The 21,558-nt window shown below is 45.7% G+C and overlaps 1 protein-coding gene across 1 annotated transcript in view; it reads left to right on the top strand.

The window, feature by feature from the left end:
* Positions 1-6,151: 6,151 nt before the first annotated feature.
* TMEM255B (transmembrane protein 255B) overlaps positions 6,152-21,558 on the top strand; it is a 38,897-nt gene continuing 23,490 nt past the window's right edge. Inside the window, exons 1-3 of the mRNA XM_006769312.2 lie at positions 6,152-6,173; positions 8,078-8,220; positions 10,372-10,434. Of these exons, the coding sequence (XP_006769375.1) occupies positions 6,152-6,173; positions 8,078-8,220; positions 10,372-10,434 (228 nt within the window). The remainder of the gene's footprint in view (positions 6,174-8,077; positions 8,221-10,371; positions 10,435-21,558) is intronic.

Here is a 21,558-nt window from a genome sequence, read left to right on the forward strand (position 1 = left end):
GTGAGACCCTAGCCCTGGCACAGGCCCTTCTTCATTCATAGTTCCTCTCCTCCCTCTCGTTCTGTGTGTCTCTCTCTGTCTCTTTCCTATTGTCTGTCATTAGGAACAATGGACCACCATATGTATGAATGGGCAATCCACACTCCCCCCTTTCCGTCTCTCCCTATTTCAGTCTCTACAATTTCTTCAGGTTCCTTTCCAGGAGCCAGTTAGCTTCTTCTTGCTTGAAAGCCACCGAGGCAGTTTTTTCCCCTCTCCATCCCAATGCGCCCCTCCACAGACTTCAGCCCCACAAATCCTCACAATCTCTAATCCTTTGATTTCTGGAATCAAGACCCATGCAGCCTGGAAGCCGGGTGTGAGTGGGAAAACAGGAAACCTGTTGCACGTTACAAGTTGGGGAACTGGCCTAGGTTCTCTCCTGGGAAGTGGCCAATATGGGGTGATGTTGGATGTGTTTTCCTGAAGGGGAGAGGGCAGAGAAGATTTTGAAAATAAGGGAAAAAGCTGCACAGTAAGGGATGCGCTGACAGCTGCAGTGAGGGGCCACAGGAGGTCTCCCCTGGCCCTGCCCCTGGCTTCAGAAACGATCCCGCTGAAAACTATGGGCTTTTAACCTCAGAACCCTGTTTGGAGTATCTTTGGAAAGTCTCTTTTAAAAAACCAGATTAGAAATGTTTGATTTTTAAATAATAATCAAGGACTCCGGCTTCTTCTTCAAAGAAACAATTCTATTCCCCCCACTCTCCAAAGCAAAATGCTCTATTGCAAAACTTATTTACAAGCGTTTTCATCCTCCAGGAAATGAATTAGTTACTAATAACTTTGTGTTATTAACTAGTTATTACTGTATTATTATACTAGAATGACTTGATGGTTTAAAATAGCATTTGCCTTTTTTTTTCTTGTGAGGAGGGATTACAAATTTAAAAAAACACTAGGAGTTGGTCTTTTATGTCAAAACACAAAACCTTAGTGTAGTTGGGTGGGATTATGGCTATTTTCTTTCTTACATTTTTGTGTTCACCACCTTGGGCACATGTTACATTAAAATCAGAAAAAAAGGGAGATTGATGGCTGGGGCTACGTCATTCTGCCTTGGTCTACTTTCCCAGGGACTGCCACTTTACCTCCACAACTGGGCATCCCCCCATGATTAAAAGAACTCTTTGTTCTTTAGGGGAGGCCTGGGCCCTGCCAGCAGGTAGGCCATGACTTTGACCCCCTCCTCAAGTCTTTATGAAATCCCCCTTCTCTTCCTGGCTTTACTAAGTGGAGAAAATGCTGAGTGACGAAGACAGAATCTGCTCCCCCCCGCCCCCCCTGCCCCCCACCCTTGCACTTCTTCCAGACAAGACCGGGTTGTCACAGGAGCTGTGGTTTAGCAACTCTGGCCAAGGCTGGGCATAGGGACAGGTAGGGGCAAGAGAACTGGAGGGGCTCATGGGGAGTGACAAAGTGGTATTCTGAGATATTCTAGATAGGACGCCCAGGGGGACAGACTGGAGTTTGGAAAAACAGTGAGCAAGGCAGGTGAGATGTAGCTGTTGGCCCATTGAGCTTCACATGTCAGAATTACTCCCCTCAACCCCACCCCCCCCCCGGAGAAACACTGGTTCAGAACAAGTGCTATGCCATCTTAACATTAACACTACCATGGTTAATATATTTATGAGTGCCATGATTAATATATTCATTGCATTCATAGAAACATCGATAGACCTTTCACATATATTCTCTCACTGGATCTTTATAACAGTCTTAAGAGGTGGGCAAAGTAGGTGGTTATTATTACCTCAACATCACAGATCAGGAAACTGAAGTTCATTCATTCATCCAACACGAGGAAACGCGCTATCTCCCAGTGTGAGCTCGCCCTGGAGTCCAGCGCACAAGACAGACAGAGCCCCTGCTCTCACGGAGTTCTCTTTCGGCTGGGTGCAGAGAGGATGGCTGGCTGCCTAAGATCACACAGCTGGTCTGAGCAGACCCTGAACAGGTTAGACACAGTCCGTGGAAGCTGTCACCACAGTTACACACCTAATAGTAGGTATTTTAGTTCACAGGCACTGTCTTAAGAGCGCTTTAATGGTAGCAATGCACATAATAATAGTCTTGCTAATGGGGTAGGGGAATCTAGGGAACAATTCAGGTAATTCTAGTTGTCTTTCTCCAATTCAGAATCTCCTTTCTCTCCAAAACCTGCATATGTCTCATGGTAATTATAAGGCAATATTAACCTATTAATATTTTGATTCTTATTTTTTTTTGTACTATCCTATATTTATCAAGAATAAGGTCAAGATTCTTCTTTTTGTTATCTCTGTTGTATCTGGAGTCAAATGTGACAGCAGGTGTGAATAGAAGAAGATTGTTCAGAACCATTTGTCCCTGGCTTCCCACGTGAATTATGCTGGCTCTCTTTCCTGGCCTTCTATGAACCTGGGAACCTATGATAGAAATGCTGACAAAAAGGGGTGGCTTACACCTTCTGCTTTTTATCGTGCAGCCGTTTCAGAGGAAGAGCCCAGCTTGGGAAAAAGGGGTGAAATGGTAAAGTTATATTGAAAATGATTCATCGGAAGATTTTCACGAGCTCAGAGTTCCTAGTAGTGGGATCACTGGGTCAAATGGGAGTTCCATTTTTAGTCTTCTGAGGTAGCTCCATACTGTTCTCCACAGTGGCTGCACCAGTCTGCATTCCCACCAGCAGTTCAGAAGGGTTCCTTTTTCTCCACATCCTCTCCAACACTTGTTGTTTGTCAAGATTCTTCTTTTTGTTATCTCTGTTGTACCCGGAGTCAAATGTGACAGCAGGTGTGAATAGAAGAAGATTGTTCAGAACCATTTGTCCCTGGCTTCCCACGTGAATTATGCTGACTCTCTTTCCTGGCCTTCTATGAACCTGGGAACCTATGATAGAAATGCTGACAAAAAGGGGTGGCTTACACCTTCTGCTTTTTATCGTGCAGCCGTTTCAGAGGAAGAGCCCAGCTTGGGAAAAAGGGGTGAAATGGTAAAGTTATATTGAAAATGATTCATCGGAAGATTTTCACGAGCTCAGAGATGTGTCTAACATTTTACTCTGTGATTAGAAGTCAGAATGTCACTAACAAATTTGACAAGGGCTGACCAAGTGCTGCTAGCCTGGTGGATCTGATCCCCGTTCATCATGCCAGCATCCCCGAGGGGATGATTAAGAAACAGAATCACAAGCTTGAAGAACCAGGATATCGTCCAGGGGCTTCTGCAGACAGACTCCTAAGGGAGCTAAGAGATGAGGCACACAGCAGGTTATAACTGTGGTTTGAAGTAAGTGCTGAGGCACCTCGCTAATTATTTTGGGCGTAACAGACATGCAATGCACTTAATTAAGAAAACTAGCAAAACAAAATCCTTTGAGGAGGAGGGCATTTGTCTGATAATTTCCTCAAATACTTAGCCCCATAAAATTCAGTTTACAAGTCCTATGGATCTTAAATCCCATTTTAACAATCAAAACATTGAAATGGGCAGCTAAGGGGAAAAAATAGTCGAGGAAGAGTAGCTGAAGAGGAAATTGCACCGATTAAAAGCAATCAGCTTTGGCTCTGTTCTCAGATATGTGGAGGCTGGGAAGGGTAACAGAGGAATCAGGAGAGATTAATCCTCTGACCTTCATGGAATGAGACGAAGAGAGTTAGAGAAAAGCCGCGGTTGCTACCCAGTTACTAGGTATTATTGTTATGATCATTAGTATGATTATTTTATGAACGTCCACAAGAACAATTATATTAACTTCCAAAATGTAGAAGACATATTTTTAACTTAAAAAAATAGGTTTTATTGATTTTTAGAGAGAGAGAGGAAGGGAGAGGGATAGAGAGATAGAAACATCAATGAGGGAGAAATATCATCGATTGGCTGCCTCTTGCCACCCCGCCCCCTCCGCCTCTACTGGGGATGGAGCCTGCAACCCGGGCATGGGTTCTGACCAGGAATCAAATCGGTGACCTCTTGGTTCCTGGGTCAACACTCAACTGCTGAGCCACACCAGCCGACATATATATTTTTAACTTTTGTGTCCTTTTTTTTTTAAGGTTCCTATCTTTCTAAAATTAACAAACCAAAGCAGAATTTCACCCCTGGGGAGGTCTCTTTCTTTTGTTTTACTCTATTGGTCACTTGTTCTCAAAGTGGCGTTGCCATTTCAGGTCTTTGTGTCCCCACAGATACCCCACATCTACTGCCATCATTCCCGGAACTGCCCATCTGACTCCCAGGCACACTACCTTGTACAGGTAGCCTTGGTTTCAGGCTTTAAACAAATGCAAGAACAAAGAGCCATTCTATCTGCATGCACCCTTCTTTGCAAGTAAGATGCTGTAAATGTTAGTCAAGGGGAAGTCCACTATAGGGAACTCCCAGAGCAGGTGCAAATGCAGTGTCCCAAAGACAGCAAGTGTCTGCTTGCACTTGTGGCTGTGTTTTCCCCTGGAACACTCCCACACATGCGTCGCCCTCAACAATTCTATGTTTGTAATAAAAACTACTAGAAAACAACAATGAAAACAGCAATTTAACAACAATCAGATAAAACTATATATACTTCTCTTGCTTGTAAATGAAGGATTCTGTGGAGCTGTAGAGAATTCTTTCCAAAGCTTATACAAAGACCGTAGGTTTATAGTCTTCTTTGTAAAGTTAAATTTTACTTCAAAACTTTTACTTTGTCCTTAAAAATATTTTGCTTTCTTGCCCTAAAATTCCCCTTGTAGAAATTTATCCTAAAAAGGTGTTTATCATATTGTGTTTTTCTTTTTTAAAACTATATTTCATTTTTTGGAGCAGTTTTAGGTTTACAGCAAAATTGAGGGGAAGATACAGAGAATTCCCATACACCCCCTGTTCCCTCATATGCACAGCCTCCCCTGTTATCAACATTTGTTACAATCAATGAACCAACATTAACACATCATTATCACCCAGAATCCATAGTCTTTAGAAAAGTGTTTTAAAAGCTGGACAAATTCTTACAGTTTATTAGGTTAAAAAACACTTTTTATTTTATTTTTAATTAAATTTATTGGGGTGAGTTTAGAAAAGTGTTTTAAAAGCTGGACAAATCCTTACAGTTTATTAGGTTAAAAAACACAACTTTTTATTTTATTTTTTAATTAAATTTATTGGGGTTACATTGGTTAATGCGATCGGGTGTGGGTTTCTATGTTATAAGATCTGCGTATTGCACCATGTGCCCACCACCCAAAGTCAAATCCTCTCCCATCATCATATATTAAGATCCCCTTCCCCCCTCCATCCCCTTCTCTCTGGCAACCACCACACTGCTGTCTGTGTTCGTGAGTTTCAGGTTTTTATCCCACATATGCGTTAAATCATATGGTTCGTAGCTTTTTCTGACTGACTTATTTCACTTTGCATACTATTCTCAAGGTCCATCCATGTTGTTGCAAATGGCAGTAATTTTGAAAACATTTTGATCCCAAATTAAGAAAGACCATAAGGCTATATGCCTACTTGTCAATTTTGGGTGATAAGATTACTGTGAATTTTTTGGGGGGGTATTTTCCTGTACTTTATAACTGTTCTACAATAAATAACTATTGCTTTTATGAACAGGATAAAAACCATACTTTTTAAATAGAAAACTTACATTATTTCTTTCTCTTGTAAAAATGTCATTATCACTTTGGTTATAATTTCCAGCCCCAATTAGGGTTGGTTTTTAGTTCACAAATATAATGAGAGGTGTTGGAAAGAGAAATTCCTGAAGTCACTGAAAAAGTTACATGTGAGAAAAAAAAAAGTGTGAAACTGAGGAAGACAAGTGGGGAGAAAAATCCAAGAATGCTGGATCTGGAGGGGCCTTGGATTTCCTATTCAGGGCTGGCAAATGTGCCCCAGCTCCTTCCTCCCATGCTCAGGGCAGACATAATTAATCAGTCAAGGCACCTCTCAGATACCCCAGCAAACCTCAATTTGAGTTGGAACTTCCTCGCCATCCACAAACCTGCAGCAGGTACAGGAAGTGACTTGCTTCTGCTGACACAGCAAGCAGGGCCCATCCTCTTGATAAGAGTACAACTGTGGGCATCAGGCCACATGGGTTGTCGTTTGGCCAGTGCCCTCAGGACAGAGTGCCTTGGGAGGGATGGTGGGCCTCGAGGTGGCTGGTATGACTGGACAGAAAGTAGGGAATGTCACTCTAGAATATGTGCGGAGTTTAGAAACATTGGGAGATGTTGCAGAACCCGTGTCGGAGTGATGTGCCTGGTGGCGTGGCCGTGGGCAGTCAGCATCATCTCCCACATCATCTCTGTGCTCCTGTGTGTCTACTCATGCATCCACTCATGGGTCCACTCACACAACCACTTATGCATTCGCTCTTGGGTCCATACTCATCCCTCAATGCTCATTCAGCAAAAACTCTGCAGAAACTACTGTGGTGGGCCTGGGAGCCCACTGCCAGGGCATGTCCGAGAGGCCTAAATGAGAGGTGTGGCATGTGGCTGGCCCCGGGGGGCTATGATCACGACAGCTTTGTTGCTTTACCTGTGCTCTTGTTGAGGGCTGCACAGCGCCTTCGTCAGCAGGCCACCGCTCTTAAAGAAGGCTCTGCCCTTTACTGCGTGGCCGGGCTGCCCAGTTGGTCCATCCTCAAGGCGGAGCCTTTGGAAAAGGTTTTATAGAGTCCACATTTGTTCCTCTGTAGTTTACTCTCAACACAGCAAGCACAGTGCTGCTCAAAATTCTGCAACAGTTGGCTTTCCCAGGTACAGCTGGCTCTAGCAAGTAAAGCCAGGGAGCAGGTACAAGAGTCCTCCCTTTGGATGTAGATAAACCTGCATCTTTAGGGAGCCAGAGAGAGGAGGGCATAACAGAAGGAACTGTGGAGCCTGAAGGCTGGGATTTAAATCCTAAATAGCCATGTCTGAGTCTAAAGAGGCTGGGCCCGGGCGTGCAGAGCAGAGCCTTGCAGGCAACGTTAGGGCAGGGCCATTGTGCAGAGGGGAGCCCCCTCCCGACTCCACCCTGCCACGCATGCCCAGGTCCTGGGTGCTGCGCCTGGGCCCAGGCCTTCAGCTCTCTGGTGGTTTATTTTTTTAGTGAATGAATTGATCTCATCCCCTCCAGGGTGAAGGTAATAGGTGGTTTAGGATGAGATTCTTGGGAGAAGTGTCTTCCCAAGGGCTGTGTGGAGTCTGAGAGGGGTGCTGGTGAAGGGATGGGGGGGTCTTGCATGAGGTTCCCTTTAGCCCCTGGACTGGAGTGTCCTTCCTAAGATATATACCCTTGCTAGGTCAGTGTACTCAGTTGAGGCAAGTTTTTCTGAGTTTTCACATCGATTTATAGTTTCATGCAATCTATTTCTGAGTATGTAACAATCCTGTTCTGGGGTGTTCCAACCTTGTTGTTAGCACTGCAGAAGCGCAAATCGCTGGAGGCAAACCTAGAGCCAGGGCTGGGGAACATCCGGCCGCGGGCTGCATAAGGCCCGAGAAATCATTTGGTCTGGCCCTGCCAAGGCATTAGGGGTGAGTTAATTAAATGTTTGACCAAATAGAGCAGACTAATTTTTAAGTTGATAATTTTGTATGGGCTGCAAATGATGTTATAAATATCCAAATGGCCCTTGGCAGAGAAAAGTTTTCCCGCCCCTGCTTTAGAGTATGAACAATGTCTGAATGTCTGCAATTCAGTTGGCCATCTGAGCTAGTGGTTGCAATGAGATACTAAGTTGTTTTCCCCATTAAACACACACACACACACACACACACACACACACACACACACACGATTTACCTTTGGCACCAGAAGAAACACCATGTGTTTCTTTCATTCCCTGTTTTGTGGGGTCATAGGGATTGAGATGGTTAAGCTTCAGTGCACCTGAGGTGGGCACTGATGAAGGAGAGAGCAGTTAGCATGGGCCCCTGGCTCCGGGACAGAGAGATCTCCCAGAGCCTGTAGGGCTCAGAGACAAGGGCCACGCAGACACCAAATGCGCTCATGTTTGCTAGGACCCCCCTCGGAGCCTGCCCCGTACTAACAGCTTCCTCATTTGTCCTCCTCCCAGAAGGGTTTGGGAGAAGAAAGAAGACTTCCCTTTGGTTTGTGGGGTCTCTGCTTGTGGTGTCTGTCTTCATCCTGACCATCGGCCTCGCTGCCACCACCAGGACGGAGAATGTGACCGTGGGGGGCTACTACCCAGGGATCATTGTGAGTGACGGGGCCCAGGGGTCTGAGGGAGGGGCACTGGGCATCACAGATGTCTGTGTGGTGGTGACACACTTCGCTCCAGCTCCCCAGAGCTGGAGGTTTAGGACATGGACACTTGTTTTGGTGGTTATTGTTGGCAGAATGATGACCAGAGGTATCCGGGTCCTACTCCTTGGGACCTGTGACTGTAGTGGGCTACCCAGCAACGGGGGTTCCAGGGTGTGGATCCTGCATCTGGCCAGTGTTAGCACAGGGTCCTTAGAAGTGGGGGAGCGTGCAGGAGAGGCCTCAGCCATGTGATGGGAGAAGTTGATGATGGACGAAGGGCCACGAGCCACGGAGTGAACAGCTCTGGTCGCGGCAAAGGCCTGGCCCAGATTCTCCTCCAGAGCCTCCAGAGGGAACCAGCTCCGTGACACCTAGATTTTAGCCCCATGAGACCAAGCTGACTGAACTAGTCCTCAGAAAACAGATATGTAGCTTTAAAAGATACCTGCCAAGAAGCCGTGATTGATGATTACAACTGATTCTCAGGAGCCTCTAGGACCCTCCCCCCTTCTCCCTCTCTTCTTCCCCAAGGTTACCTGTTTGTCTGCTCACCTGAGTCAAAAGCTTATCTCTAAGGGCCTGTGGTGTCAGCCATGTCCATAGGTGATGGGTAACCCTTCTTCTGAAACACCCATGGTTCTAGTTTCCTAATATCTGACCAGAGGAGTCCTTCTCTGACTATGGGACTTGAGACAGGGCCAGGAGAAACATCAGGTGGGCCTCTCACCTGATGCCCAGATGCAGATGAGTTGTGAGTGGTCTGGGCTACCATAAAGAGGTTGTCCTCCATGAGGGGAAATGGGGGCACGCAATGCTATCTTTTCCTGTAATATCTTCCTGACCTAAGAGTTAAAATGTTTGAATATAGAAGATGAGATGGGTCCAGTGATCCCTATTCTAGGAATATAGCCCAAGAAATCAGAAACACCAGTCAGAAAGGATATATGCACCCCTATGTTCATAGTGGCACAATTTACAATAGCTAAGATTTGGAAACAGCCCAAATGCCCACCAACAGTTGAGTGGATAAAAAAACTGTGTTGCATCTACACAATGGTATACTATGCAGCTGTAAAAAAGAAAGAACTCTTACCATTTGCAACTGCATGGATGGACCTGGAGAGCATTATGTTGAATGAAATAAGCCAGTCAGAGAAAGACAAGTATCACATGATCTCACTCATATGTGGACTCTAATGAACAAAATAAACTGATGAACAAAATAGAACCAGAGACATGGAAGGGAGGGGAGGGTGGTGGGTGGGAAGAGATCAACCAAAGAATTTGTATGCATATGTGCATAACCCATGGACACTGACAATAGAGTGGTGAAGGCCTGGGGCAGTGGTTCTCAACCTGTGGGTCGAGAACGATGAAAATACATCCTGCATATCAGATATTTCCATTACGATTCATAACAGTAGCAAAATTACAGTTATGAAGTAGTAACGAAAATAATTTTATGGTTGGGGGTCACCACAACATGAGGAACTGTATTAGGAAGGTTGAGAACCACTGGTCTGGGGTATGGAGTGGGGGTGGGCTAGAAGAGGTTAATGGGGGGGAAGGGGGAGGACATATGTAATACTTTCAACAATAAAGATTTAAAAAAAAAAGAAGGGATGGATCATACTCAGAAGTTTCTATTCCAATCACTGGCTTCCATTGAGCCTAAGGAGTCCACCCAAATGTACATGGACCATCTGCCACTTAGTGGTCAGAACTTGGAGAGGCGGGAGTGGCCTGCCTTGGGCCTTTGATAAGAGGTTTTAAGGGTGGCAGTCTCCTATGCATTCTTTTTATATTTTATTGCTTAAAGTATTACAAAGAGTGTTACATAGGTCTCCTTTTTTTCTCCCCTTAACATTCCCCTGGCCTCCCCTAACCTCCAGTGTCTTATGTCCATTGGTTATGCTTATATGCATGCATACAAGTCCTTCGGTTGATCTCTTACCTCCCCTTCCCGCCCCCCAACCCTCCCCAACCTTCCCGCTGTTATTTGACAGTCTGCTCGATGCTGTTATGCATTCTTTACTGTTAGAAGTCAGCATCAAGCCACCAGGCTAACTGGGTGCTTTTTCCTTGTTTTTCCTTTGCTTTCAGCTGGGCTTCCGGAACTTCTTAGGAATTATTGGCATCAACCTGGTGGAGAATCGAAGGCAAATGGTAAGAGAGTACATTGTTACTTTCAAATGGCAATACTTCATTTTTTTTTTTTTTAGGCCGAATAGTACGGAACTGTTTTCTTAACTTCCTTTTTGAGGTTGTTTATTGCAAGTATATAAAAATATAATTGGTTTTTCTATTTAGTCTTGTATCTGTGAGACCTAATACATGTTAACTCATTTGTTAGGTCTCATAGTTTTTATTTTTACTGGATTCCTTAGAATTTTCCATCTATAAGATTAGATCACCTGCAAATTAGATAGTTTTGCTTCTTTTTTATCCACAGTCTGGATACTGGAAGTTCATTTCTGTTGTTTCAGTAAAAGAAATGTGGGCCTTGGAATGGAAGGATGAAAACCTGGAATTGACAGCAGCTGCCAAAGCAGTGTGGGGTCCATCTCCCCAGTTAGCTTCCCTGAACACCCAGCAAGTTAGGGCCCCCGGTTCCTCAGAGCACAGCCTTCTGATGGGCGTTGTCTGCGACGCCTCCACAGCTTCATTTCTGCCTTTTCAAGGAACGCTTCTTCCAAGGCTAACTTTGAATGATAAACACATATTTCACTATCGAACACTTAATTTAATGGTTGTGAAAGCTTAAACCTGTGTCCATCACCAGTAGCGGCGTGCTCTCGGGAAACTTACTTGGCAGACTTGAACCTGAGTGCCCGCATTCTCAGGGGTGCCCGGAGCATCTGAGCTAATGCACGGGAGGATATCTAGCACACGCTGGCCCATGGCAGGTGTTCAGAGACTAGTAGCCACTGTTGAATGCTGTGTTTAAGCACATCGGTTAGAGCAAGTTGTTTCAAAGAGAGACAATGGCAGGCTGAGAAAATGTCAGCCGAAGAGAGAATGCTTGTACTTCATATGCTCCTAAATATAAAGAATGCTTTATTTTTTCTTGATTAATTTTTTACTACAGAAAAATTTAAACATATTCCAAACTAGACAGACTGGTAGAAGGAACCCCTCTGTACTCATCTCCCAACTTCATCAACTGTTGACTCAGGGCCAGTCTTGCGTCGGCTCCCACCCGTTTCTTCCCTTCTCATGTTATTTTGAAACTTATCCCAGACATGGTCTCATTTCGTCTATAATGATATCATTACGTGGTATCATTTCACTCTGTTCAATCTAATCATTAGAAGTGGCTTCACCATTATCTCTGCCCATTATTATGTTAGTCTCCAGTGATATCTAAAGAATGCTCCAAACTGAGTCAGCTTTTGATACTTTTCCATTGATGAATGAGTTATTACTTTGTAGTCACCGAAACAGACACATGAATCATTGGTTTCACTAATAGCCCTGTAGCTTAGCATGGTCCCAAAGGCAGAGATGGAGAAGTTAAAGGCCTAAAAGTTTGTTAGCTGCTGATCTCCTCCCCACCATATGTGCATGCACACACACACACACACACACACACACTCACACACACTCACACACACACACACACACAGGGATATTCCTGGTCATTATAGTTTAAAAGCCACTGAACTAGAAGAACCAATAAGGACTAATAAGTAACTTATAGACGAAAAACATTTCCTGCGAAGGGTTAGGGCATCAGCCTTTGTTTGTCTGGTCTGGAGCTACCATTTTTTCTCTTCTGCTGAGTGGTGTGTGAGAGAGGCTCCTGTTGTCCCCCTCTCCACTCCTCTGCTTTTGGTCTGTTGGGGAGGGGCTGAAGGACAAGGGACCCTGAGGGATACCTTCCCCTGAAGATGCTGCCACCTACACCTTCCAGAAATTTGGTTAACTTTGGGAGAGAGGGGGTAGGGGGATTTGGGGTGAGGAGAGTGAATGGAGAAGCCACCGGAGTTGCCCACCTTTCCTGCCATCTGGCCACCTGGGGTGTGTGTGACAGAAACTAGATCTGGTTATAAGAAAACAGGTCAAGTTCCAGTATGTAAGCACTCGAGTGTTGGGGCTTTTGAGTGTGTGTACCTGCTACAGAGGAGCTCAGCACTCTGATTACATAAGAACTATTCCTTTGGTGGCATCTGCCTTCTCCACGGACCACCAGGAGAAGCGAAGTTGGACCTCTGCCCTGCCACTTGCTGGGGTGACAGCCAGCCTCCATTCCACCCACACGGTCTTGGCCTCTTGACCCTGGTCCTTCTGTTCCTTCTAGTTTGAAGGATCCAGCCACCGGGGCTGTGGGCCATCCTGCCCCAGCATGTAGGGCTGGCCGCGCAACTCAGAACATGTTTCGCTGCACTAACCTGGAGCTGCCCACACTGTGGGTGCGAGTGTGTGCCGGGATGCGGCTCTCTGGCCAGTGGCCCCCTGGCAGCCTGTTCTTTTCTTTTTCTTTTTCTGCAAAAAGCTTTATTGTTTCATTTGGTCCAAGGCATGGGAGAGGGCTCCAGGGTGGTTAAAAGAATGGCTAATAGTTTCAGGAAGAGGCTCAGGTAAAAGCCAGAGACACCAGGGCGATGAAGAGGGATCTCTGAAAGGCCCCTGGGCTCCTAAGGCTCCTGGTCGTGCTCAAGGATGAGCCTTTTGAAGAGACACCCGCCCAGCCTGGGGCCGGCAGCCTGGGAGGTGAGTCAGGTGTCCCCCATCTTCTTGATCGGTTTCACCTCCGCATCCAGGAAGTGGTTCTCCAGGAGTCACAGAGATGAGGGTCTGCACAGGTAGAACCCAGGGCCTGCAGCTCCACAAGGGCCTGCTTCCGGTTCCTCTCCAAGGCCAGGGCGGCCTCCATGGCGTCCTGAGTTTTGGCCCACTCATCTTGGGAAGGTTTCAGCACGTCCTGGAAGAGAATGCGGCCACTGCGCTTGTTTTGCAACTTTAAGAGATGCTCAGCGCCCTCCTGCTTCTTCTCTGACAACTCGCAAAAGAAGTGGCCCATGCCCTTGACAGCTACATTGTCACGGTTGTATAGGAAAAAACCCCAAACCGGTGTGTTGGCTGCTCCTGGAGGTGGTTCTGAAGGTGGTGACTGGATGAGACCCAGGAGAGCGGTCGGAGGCTGGAAAAAGGGGCGTCCCTGGGTCTGTTCCGTCCAAACACTGTTGAAGCAAGAGACAGATCCGGGACCGCTGAGGGCACTGCCAGCCTGTTCTTTTCTTGGTCTCCCCTTGACCGTGAGCTCCTCTGAGGCGATGTTGTCCTGAAGTCCAACTCAGAAGCAGCGAAGGTGGATGGGTGAGCATGAGAGAGCCTCACTCTGTACTCCGCTGGTCCTGGGAGCAAACATCTCAGGACGCAGTGATTAGGTCTGTCGTGGCCACATGGGGAGAATTTACGTAGGGCCAGGCACTCTGGATCTCTGTGCAGCCATGAGCTCACAAAAGTGCTCTGTTTGAAACAAATGCCCGGAACTTTTATATTTACTGCTCTGCAAGCCATGTCCGTGGGAGGCCTGTTGGGAAAAATTAATCAATTTCCGGGTGGATCCAAATATCTGCCTGTTAAGAAAGGGCCCTGGGAATTTGCTGATGGAAAGCCACAACCAGGTCTGTTTTTGCTGCCAATCCACCAGGAATACCATGCAACTACAGCCTTGGTGTGTGCATGGGCATCTCTGGAGGGAAAATGAAATTATTGATTCCACCTCAAAGCTACTTTAACTGTCACCCCAACAATAACCATCAATAACTGTCAGTAACCATCAATATTGCATAGAGGGCACTTGTTACTTCACAAGCGTTCCCTGAACACAGATGGTTGTCATCCATCCATTTCTTTCTTCAACCCACACTTACCAAGCGCACTCCATGTGCAAAGTGTCATGTTAGGCACCAGGCGGGGAATCACCATACAGACCTCCGGCTTATGCCCAGAGCACCAGAGGGCACCATGGGAGGGCTGTGAGGGAGGGCAGAGAAGAGGCGGTTGAGTTTGAGAAGGGCCCAGAAGGTTCCATTCCAAGGCTGGGAGGAGAAGGCGGAGCTGCTGGTGGATAAAGGCTGAAATGAGACCAGGAGAACCAATGGCACCATGGCCCTGTCGGAAAGTCAACGTGGAGTTAACTCTCTCTGAACTCATCTCTCAAGCTCTTTCATCGCGTGATGTGCCCTGAGTGTTCTTTCACCATATACGATGGAGGGGCTCCCTCCCCAATCCCAGCAGGGTTTCATGACCCCACTGGCATCTTTTCCTGTATATCATCTCCTCCGCTTCGACCTTGACCCCCGTTATTACTTCAAATGTCAGCTGAAATCCTCCTTTGCTCCATTCCTTGTCTCCCTTCACCTGTTTCTCTCTGTGATTATAGACAAGATCCTGCTGCAGGCAACCGATCATCGCAAAGATGTCACCTCTATGTCCTATAAGAATAATACTTAGTAGATTTGATAAGAACAAATTATCCCAAGGAACATATAGGAGTGTTTGGTCTCCTCTCAGGTAATGAAAACCCTCCATCTTATTCTACAAGACAGGTTCTATCTTTGACGTGTGTGTCTGTTCGGAAGAGGCGGAGGGTGGGGAAGATAAGAGGAGGGCCGCTTTCAGCCTCCTTTCACCTTAAGCAGAGCAGAGCCGAACCTTTGCTTTATTCCTGTTAGGATTTTTACTTACAGGCTCAGGTCACCAAAGCCACCTCCTGGGAGAGCCTGGAGAGGTCAGGGGGCATTCCAGGCTGTCCTCCTCCTCGTCTCTGGGTGCTGAAGGAAGGAATAAACAATGAGTGCCACTCCTTGCCAAGCTCCTGCTAGCTGAGCTGTCTCCCTCTCTTGTCTCTCCCTCTCTGTCTCTGTCTGTCTCTGTCTCTCTCTCCCTGTCTGGAATGCTCTATCCTCCACCCCCACCTTCTTCTACTTAATTAACTCCAGTTCCTCCTTCATATCTCAGCAAAAATGCCATGTCCTCAGGAAAGCTCCCCTAACCTCCGGGATTCATATCTTTATGACATTTATCCGTCCTAGCACTTACCTGTTTATAATGCCATGTTCCCTGAGAGGCCAATCTAGTGTTCTCACCGCCACACACCTTTGCTTAGTGAATGAATGACTCTTTGGAAGACATCAGCTTTAGGTGGAAGTGGTTGTAGAGCTTTTGTCTGCAAAGAACATAAACTCCAGCCTTAACTGGCAGAGACTGTGAGGATTTGTATCCCTCCAGGACGTCCAGAGTGGGTGGTTTTATGGTCAGCTGACTCGATGGCTCAGTGTGTCCTGAGGCCCCCTCTCCCATGGGGTTGTCACCCTCCCGATAGAGCAGCATCCAGGGGAAGGAAGCAGATGCTGTCTTCCTTTGATTCTCTCGTAGGAAGGAGAAAACTTTCCCCGAGTCCATGACAGACTTTTCCTTTTATCTCATTGGCCAGGTCCACGCTCATTTCTAAACCAACCCCTGTCATTGGATTATCTCACTAATAACAGGTTCACTGAGGAGCTGGGTGGGGTCATTCCCCAGAGGGAGGTGACTTATGTGGACATGAGGGGCCTGAATAAAATCAACGTTAGTTAACAGGAAAGAAAGGAGGGGTGGATGCTGGACTGACAGCCAGCAGGATTCCCTACAGAGATCTGTCTTCTTTGAACTGGAAAGTCCAATTTCAGGCAATGCATTATGTCACCTGTGTGTCTGAAAAGATACATCTCATTTCAACATGTAGTCATCGAGAGCTTACTAGGTGCCACAAGGGACACGGTTTCTGCCCCAAAGTTTTAAGTTGTGATGCAGTCCATTTTATCTGTTTTTTCTTTTACTGCTCAGGCTTTTGTTGTGAAATCTAAGAATTCATCACCACATTGAGGTCATGAAGATTTACCCTTATGCCTTCTTTGAATAGTTTTATAGTTTTAGCTCATTGATCAATTTTTAGTTAATTTTTGCATATGGTATAAGGTAAGGGTCTTCATTCTTTTGCATGTGGGTATCTAGTTATTCCAGTACTGTGGGGAACAGCTACAGTGTTTTGGACAGGTTCAAGCCTTGGACTAATGAGAGGGCACAGTCCTCTCATTGCCAAGTGCAAGTCCCAGCTTGGAGGGCAGAGCCCTCCCAGCACAGTTATAGCCAACAGCTGTAGTTGTAAGCTTGAACCTATGGTCCGAACATGTGGCCCCACATGCCTGAGTGATGTGGACTTGATAGAGTTCAGGTGCGTGTAGCTGAGTAGGATGAAAACCCATGAGAATGTTGTAAACATCTTGATCACACCCTTACTTTGCCTCGTGGCATCTGCTATAAAATAAAGACACGGCTTGTGGGCGTCGGTGCTGTCTCTCAGAGAAGCAGTGTCTCACAGAGACCCAGCTTTCATTCTCTTGTCTTTCTTTTCTGAGCCTTTCAGCCGCCCCCACTTAGGTTCACCCTTGGCCGTGCTGGCGCGGCACCCGGTATCATTTTCTCAAGAGACTGTTCTTTTACCCCATTCAATGAACTTGGCACCCTTGTTGAAGATCAATTGGACATAGGTGTTTGGGTTTCTTTCTGAATTTCAATCTCAGTGACATATAGACCACAGTCTATATGTGGTCTATATGTCACAGTCTAGCCTTAGGCCAACATCACACTGCTTCGATTCCTGTAAATTTCTAGTAATTTTTGTAATCAGAAAGCATGAGTCCTCTCATGATGTTTTTTCTTTTTCAGGATTCTGTTGTCTATTTAGAGCCCCTTGCATATCCATATGGCTTCTCCATTTCTGCAAAAGGCCATTGATGTTCTGCTAAGGGTTGCATTGAATCTCTAGAGCGCTTTGGAGAGAATATTTCTGTATTCACAATATTAAGTCGTGGTATTCTTTCCACTTAATTAGGTCTTTTAAAATTTCTCTCAACAATGTTTTGTATTTTTTTTTAGTGTACAAGTCCTTTACCTCCTCAATTAAATTTATTTTTAAGTATTTTATTTTTGGGGGTGATATTATAAATGGATTTTTTTCTTAATTTCCTTTTTAAGTTGTTCATTGTGCATTGAAACGCCATTCATTTTTTGTATATTGATCTTGAACCTTGCAACTTTGCTGAATTCATTCATTGTTTGTAGTAGTTTTTTTGTGGATTATTTGGTAGTTTATATACTTGGAATCATGTAAATAGAGATAGTTTTACTTCTTCCTTTCCAATGTAGGTGCCTTGTTTTTCTTTTTTTCTGCCTAATTTTCCCTGGCAAGGACTTGCAGGAAAATATTGAACAGCAGTGGTGAAAGTGGGCATCCTAGTCCTGTTGCTTATATCAGGGAGAAAGCTTTTAGTCTTTTACCATTGAGTATGATGTTTGCTGGAGATTTTGGTTAACACCCTTTATTATGTTAAGGAAATTCTCTTCTATTTCTAATTTGTTGAGTGTTTATATCATAAAAGAGTTTGGATTTTGTTAAGTGCTTTTTCTGCATTAATTGAGATGACAATTTTGGTTGTTTTTTTCCTTCATTCTTTTAATGTGCTATATTACATTGATTGATTGTCTTGTGTTGAACCACTCTTCATTCCTGGACATGGGGTGTGATCCTTTTAATGTGCTGTTGGGTTCAGTTTGCTAGTATTTTATTGAGGATTTTCACCTTTATATTCATAAGGGATGTGGTCTGCTATTGATCCTGTCTTTGCATGTTTTTGTCTGGCTTAGGTATCGGGCCAATGCTGCCCTCATTGAGTGTCAGGAAGTGCTCCCCCCTTTTCTACTTTTGGAACAGTTGGAGTAGGATTGATGTAATTCTTCTTTAACTATTTTGTATAACTTACCAGTGAAGCCATCTGGTCCTAGGCGTTTCTTTGTTGGGAGGTTTTTGGTTACTGATTCAATCTCATTACTTTTTATAGGTTTATTGAGATTTTCTTTTTTTTTCTTATGTTAATTTTGATAATTTGTGTGCCTGTCAGTAATTTGTCCATCTCATTTGGATCATCAAAATGGTTGGTGTATAATAATTCATAGTATTTCCTTATAATTCTTTTAATTTCTGTAAAGTTGGTATAATGCTCCCACTTTCATTTCTGATTTTAGTCATTTGTTTTTTTTTCTAGTTTTTGTAGTCAGTTTAGCTAAAGACTTGTCAATATTGTTAATCTTTTCAAAGAACCAACTTCTAGTTACATTTTTTGTTTTTCTATTCTCTATTTTCTGTGTAACCTTTATTATTTCCTTTCTTTTGCTGGCGTTGGGTTTAGTTTGCTGTTATTTTCCAAGTTCTTTAAGTGTTAGGTTATTAATTTGAAATCTTTCTTCTTTTTTTGATGAGCGTTGTGTTTGCCCTGTCCCTTGAGTTTGGCTGTTTTTGTTTTCATTTTTGTTCATTTCAAAGTGTTTTTAAATTTCCCTTGTGACTTCTAATTTGACCCATTGGTTTAAGAGGGTGTGTTTAATTTTCACATATTTGTGGATTTTCCATTTGTTATTGATTTTTAGCTTTATTGACAGTGGTCGAGAGGAGGGAAGGTAGCGGCAAAGATGAAGAGACACAGGGTAGGGGTACAGATGGAGGAGGCAGAGTGCAGGGGTGAAGACGGAGTAGACACGTGCAGGTGATGGCTAACCTTGGCAAGGTAGGACAGTCGCTAGTGTGCAGACAGCAACATCAGCAGCCTTCGGAAGGTTAGGGAAAGCTGAAAGGAGGAGGAGGAGCTACAGGGGAGTGGACATCAAGGAAGTCGTTTGTGGTTTGAGAAAGGAGGAATTCTGGCATGTCTGTGCTGACGGAAGGTCTAGTGGAGGTGAAGACAGGGGGCTGGGGGTGGGGGGGAGGCAGGGCTGGTGGTGCGGTGTTTGTGGAGCACAAAGGCGTGGAGCTGCTGGTCCGGGTAGGCGTGCAGCCCTGAGTGTGGGGCCGGCGCAGGGCTGGCAGGAGCGGTCATTGTACAGGTTCTCTTCTGATGGCTTTTGCTTTCCCAGGGAACTGAGCAAAGGGCCACCTGCTGCTGGGAGGAGGGATGTGTGGGGCTGGTCGGAGGAGCAGGCATGGTCCTCAGATGAGTGAGCACAGGTCCCCGTGCTCACCTGCTCAGGTGTGAAGTTGGAGAGCCGTATTTAACTGAGTTTGGGTTTTGGCAAATGAATATAAGACTGTGAGGGAGGAGCAAGGGGTTGTGGGTATCCACAGGGTCTGTAAGCTGGGAAATGTGCACACAGTTCAGATGGTGACCAGTGTGGGACCAGGATGAAGGGCCGGGTGGTTGGAGGGTTGGCGCCTGTGTGGCAGTGCTGAGTGGGCAGCCAGACGGTGCAGGGCATGTGGCCAGCACTGAGAGGGGCTGTGTGCTGAGGAAGGTGGTGGACATGGGCCAGGCGCTGAGAGCCAGGGCACTGGAAGGGTCACCCTGGACCTCAGAGTCACCACGGAGTGTGGCTGTGGTCACACTGGTGAGGGTGACCGTGAGCCAGGAAAGAGGGAATGACCTGGAGGTCCATGAATGACAGCCGCCAGGAGGAGTGAGTCAGGGACCTGGACTTACGTCTGGGGTTGTGGCAGGTGAAGAGAGAATGGTCTCCGTGGTGATAAGTGCCAAGGCAGAGCCTGGCCTGTCCGGAGTCTCAGGGACCAAGAGTGGGGCAGAGGGACCCAATCAGAGCCAGGGGGGAGAAGTTACAAAGGGTCTGTGGACTTACTGGATTTTACCAAGGACACCAGAGGACACAGGGGCAAGTTTTAGGAGGCTGGTTTAGAAAAGAAGATGGAGGGCCACATGGGGATGAGGGGCACACAGAGTCCTGACCGCCCAAGTGACAGCCTTCCCAGCGACAGGCTCTCACCTTCCCCTGTTTTCTTTCTGTCTCCTCTTATCACCACAGCCTTATCGTCTATTTGGTATTTGTTTTTTTAATCTACTTTCCCTGTTGAAATGCAGATCGGTGAGTCCAGCAGGGATTTGAAGGTGACCTTTCCCCCACAATAACCTGGTTGCCCTTCTCCCAAGAGAAGAGACCCCCAAATGGTGCAATGAAATATTAATAAGTAATTATCAAAATGTTAATAGTGAAATTAAAATATCAATTTAGAGCAGTGGTTCTCAACCTGTGGGTCGCGACCCCTTTAGGGGTCGAACGACCCTTTCACAGGTGTCGCCTAAGACCATCGAAAAACACATATATAATTACATATTGTTTTTGTGATTAATCACTGTGCTTTAATTATGTTCAATTTGTAACAATGAAAATACATCCTGCATATCAGATATTTCCATTACGATTCATAACAGTAGCAAAATTACAGTTATGAAGTAGCAACAAAAATAATTTTATGGTTGGGGGTCACCACAACATGAGGAACTGTATTAAAGGGCCATGGCATTAGGAAGGTTGAGAACCACTGATCTAGAGCCTTTCAAAGTTGCTAGAGTAACAGACAGTTTCTATTTGCAAAATCCACAGGTTCTGGCAGGCCGCACACATGGAAGGTGATTTGGTTTGTACCCTTAGGGAACTGATCAGGCTTCTCTTTGCATTGTCATACTCACCACTAGCGTGAAGGAGAATTAGTGAAAGGAGTGAAGTAGCAGTGACAGGAAACCCAACTCGGTTTTTCCCAAGAGGCAGCTCTGCCGTTGCTGATTCTGGCAAGTTTTCCATTTCCACCCAGAAGAGTTGGAGAAGAGAATTTCCAGCGTCCTTCCCAACACTCTCACCCAGACTCCGGGGCTTACCCACCAAAGAAGTTCTTGGGCAGTGTCATGTGTGTGACCATCCCAGCACTGCATTGATGATGCATGGGATCTTGCTAGCACTGAATTTACCACACGCATGGTCATGAGTTTACCATGGGAGCAGTCTGCTAGCACTAAACTTGACTTTTCTCAGGGGTGGGAGGAGGAAGGGCCACCAGGCAGGACCCGCTGAGAGTTGATGAGGACATTCAAATGGTGGGGACAGTTTGTGCAAGACCAAATCAGAGCATGGTTATAAATCTGGACAGTTGAGGGCAGTCCTGCTGTGTTGAAGGGTACTTTGGAAATTTTGTGCTTTCTTTGAATTTCTGGATGAAATCAGGTGGAGGTAAAGGTGAGGGTCTCTTGACGATCCCAGCTGTGACCAGGCACATAGGGCCAGAGCTGGCCGCCTGGCCAGGACACGTGGGGTTCTCTGAGGAGTCATCGAGTTGGTTCATCATAACCTCACGGGAAAGCAGGTCCTGACATGGCTCAGAAAAATGACAGGGCATTAGGGGGTGTCATGTACAGTGTTGTTTCTGGAAGTTTCTCAGGTAATGACCTCACAGTTGTCAGAATT

Source organism: Myotis davidii, unplaced genomic scaffold (genome assembly GCF_000327345.1).
Source record: "Myotis davidii unplaced genomic scaffold, ASM32734v1 scaffold444, whole genome shotgun sequence".
NCBI classification, from domain to species: domain Eukaryota; kingdom Metazoa; phylum Chordata; class Mammalia; order Chiroptera; family Vespertilionidae; genus Myotis; species Myotis davidii.